The sequence below is a fragment of the Lathyrus oleraceus genome, chromosome 5 (assembly GCF_024323335.1).
Source record: "Lathyrus oleraceus cultivar Zhongwan6 chromosome 5, CAAS_Psat_ZW6_1.0, whole genome shotgun sequence".
In the NCBI taxonomy this organism is placed as follows: domain Eukaryota; kingdom Viridiplantae; phylum Streptophyta; class Magnoliopsida; order Fabales; family Fabaceae; genus Lathyrus; species Lathyrus oleraceus.
Window position 1 is genome coordinate 643,047,993 of NC_066583.1, and position 2,956 is coordinate 643,050,948.

General features: G+C 39.1%; 1 protein-coding gene across 1 annotated transcript; it reads left to right on the plus strand.

Moving 5' to 3' along the window:
* Positions 1 to 1,248: 1,248 nt before the first annotated feature.
* Positions 1,249 to 1,656, plus strand: LOC127082638 (uncharacterized). The gene has a single exon (XM_051022868.1). The coding sequence runs from the start codon at positions 1,249 to 1,251 to the stop codon at positions 1,654 to 1,656; it is 408 nt and encodes a 135-aa protein (XP_050878825.1).
* Positions 1,657 to 2,956: the final 1,300 nt, after the last annotated feature.

Consider the following 2,956-nt stretch of genomic DNA (forward strand, 5'->3'; position numbering starts at 1 on the left):
TGATGTTCTATCGCGACATCGCTCAGGTACCGGAGATAGTGGTGCTTCACACAAGGATTAGATTCGGAGGCTAGTTCTTGTTGTGTTTTGACTAGGTAGTCTATAGTGCTCTGGTCATGTAACACTTGGGTTTATGGGATTATTTGTATTTGTTTTGATGTTGAGAAATATTGTTGTGCTCTTTTTTATCTTGTTATTTAGATATGTTGGTTTGGATGTTGAGTGGCCTTAGAGCCCAAAACGATATTTTATGGTAGATGATGTATGGGAATCATCACTATTTACCATTTATGAAGAGAGATGTTATTCCGCTGTGTGAGTTTGCATGTAGGTTATTTGGTTTTTATTTATAATCCGTGTTACTTATATGTGACCATGGCATGTGTTGTTTCTGGCAGAAGTAAATGTGATGCCCTTGTGTATGCATGCTTTAATTTATTCTGATTATGCAATTGTATGCTATATTTGAGTAGTAGTAGTTTGGAGGTGTTACATTAGTGGTATCAGAGCACGGTCAGTCATTCAGCCATGTTATGAATTTGTTTGATTATGTTGTATTTGATTTGTGTGTATGACACAATCGATACAGTTTGTTTAACAATCCTTGTTGTTGTGGTTGTTTGGTTGGTGTAGGAGGAAGATGGTTGCTGGAAGGAATGATGATGCGCTTGCGGAGGCATTGACCCTGTTGGCTGGTGCAATTCCGCAAATGAATGCTGGTGATCGGGAGCGTGATGTTGATGAGTTTCGTACTTTGGGAAGTTCTAGAGGAACAATCCGCCAACTTTTGAAGGAGCTCATGAACCTGAAAAAGCTCAAGAGTGGTTCGAGGCGATTGAGAAAATCTTTTGAGTTATGAACTGTTCAGATGCGTAGAAGGTGTAGTTTGACACTCATATGCTTGAGAAAGAAGCTCAGGATTTGTGGCACAACACTGTTCAGAGATTTGATAAGGATGGCATTGAAGTGACTTAGGCACTTTTTCGTGATGCTTTTTTGGAGAAGTATTTTCCAGAAGATGTTAGTGGAAAGAAGGAAATTGAATTCCTTGAGTTGAAGTAAGGTAACAGTACCGTATCTGAGTAGGCTGCAAAGTTTGAGGAGTTGATCAAATTTTGTCCCCATTACAATACTGCTAATGCTAAGAGATCCAAGTGTCTTAAGTTTATGAGTGGCTTGATACCTAATATCAAGAAGGCAATTGGTTACCAATAGATTACGAGATTTTCTGAGTTGGTTAACAAGAGTATGGTCTATGATGAGGATAGCCGTGAGAGTGTTGCTCATTATAAGTCCTTGCATGATAAGAAAGGAAAAGGGAAATTCCGAGGGAAGTCGTATGATGGTAAGAAGAAAGCTGGTGATGGCAAGAAGCCGAGTGGGGGAGGATCTCACACTCCTGTAAAGTGCTTCAGATGTGGTGTTGAGGGACATCGTGCTCCCGAGTGTCCTAAGGGCGGTGTGACTTATTTCAAGTGTGGCAAGCAAGGTCACAAATCTTTTGATTTCAAAGTTGGTTCGAATGTGACTTGCTACAATTGTGGTAAACAAGGGCACATTAGTACCAAGTGCAACAAGCCGAAGAAGGAGCAAGCCAAAGGGAAAGTGTTTGCATTGTCCGGTGTTGATACTTCTGCTGAGGAGAGATTGATTTGAGGTACATGCTTTATTAATAATATGCCTTTGATTGCTATTGTTAATATCGGTGCGACGCATTCTTTTATTTCTTTGGATTGTGCTAAGAGATTGAATCTTGAATTATCTGTTATGCGTGGAAGCATGGTTATTGATACTCCGACTATGGGTTCAGTGACTACTTCATCTGTTTGTTTGAAATGTCCATTGAATATTTGTGATAAAGATTTTGAAGTTGATTTAGTGTGTCTTCCATTGAGTCAACTTGATGTTATTTTGGGAATGGACTGGTTGAGGGCCAACCATGTCTGTATCAATTATTTTACGAAAGTTGTTCTTTTTCTTGAGCCAGAGAAGGAAGGTGATTTATTCTTGTCTACTCAACAAGTGAATGAATCTGTGCGAGATGGTTTTGAAGTGTTTATGTTGGTGGCAAGTTTGAAGCTTAGTGAAAATGGAACAATGGGTGAATTTCCAGTTGTTCATGATTTTCCTGAAGTGTTTCCTGATGAGGTTAGCGATTTGCCGCCTGAACATGAAGTTGAGTTCACGATTGATTTGATTCCTGGTACTAGTCCGCTATCGATGGCTTCGTATCGGATGTCACCATCTGAGTTGAAAGATTTAAAGAGTCAACTAGAGGATTTTCTTGATAAGAGGTTTATTCGTCTGAGTGTGTCATCATGGGGTGCACCTATCTTGTTAGCTAAGAAGAAAGAAGGTACTATGAGGTTGTGTGTGGATTACAGACAACTGAATAAGGTTACTATCAAGAATAAGTATCCACTTCTGAGGATTGATGATTTGATGGATCAGTTGGTTGGTGCTTGTGTGTTTAGCAAGATTGATTTGAGGTCTGGGTATCATCAGATCCATGTGAAAGCTAGAGATATTCAGAAGACTGTTTTTAGAATAAGGTATGGACACTATGAGTATTCGGTAATGCCTTTCGGTGTGAAGAATGCACCTGGTGTACTTATGGAGTATATGAATAAGATTTTTCATAAATATCTTGATAAGTTTGTTGTTGTGTTTATCGATGATATTTTGATCTATTCGAAGAGTGAAGAGGATCATGCTGAACATTTGAGGATTGTTTTATCTGTATTGAAAGAGAAGCAGTTGTTTGCTAAACTTTCGAAGTGCGAGTTTTGGTTGAAATAAGTGAGTTTCCTTGGCCATGTGATCTCTAGTGGTGGTACTTAGGTTGATCCTTCTAAGATTGAGGTTATATCTCAATGGGAAGCGCCGAAATCCGTGCCTGAGATTCGTAGTTTTCTTGGTTTGGCAAGTTATTATCGAAAGTTTATTGAAGGTTTTT

Bases quoted from the DNA above. Each gene is read 5' to 3' on its own strand.
- LOC127082638 (XM_051022868.1), top strand. From the start codon at position 1,249: ATGGTCTATGATGAGGATAGCCGTGAGAGTGTTGCTCATTATAAGTCC.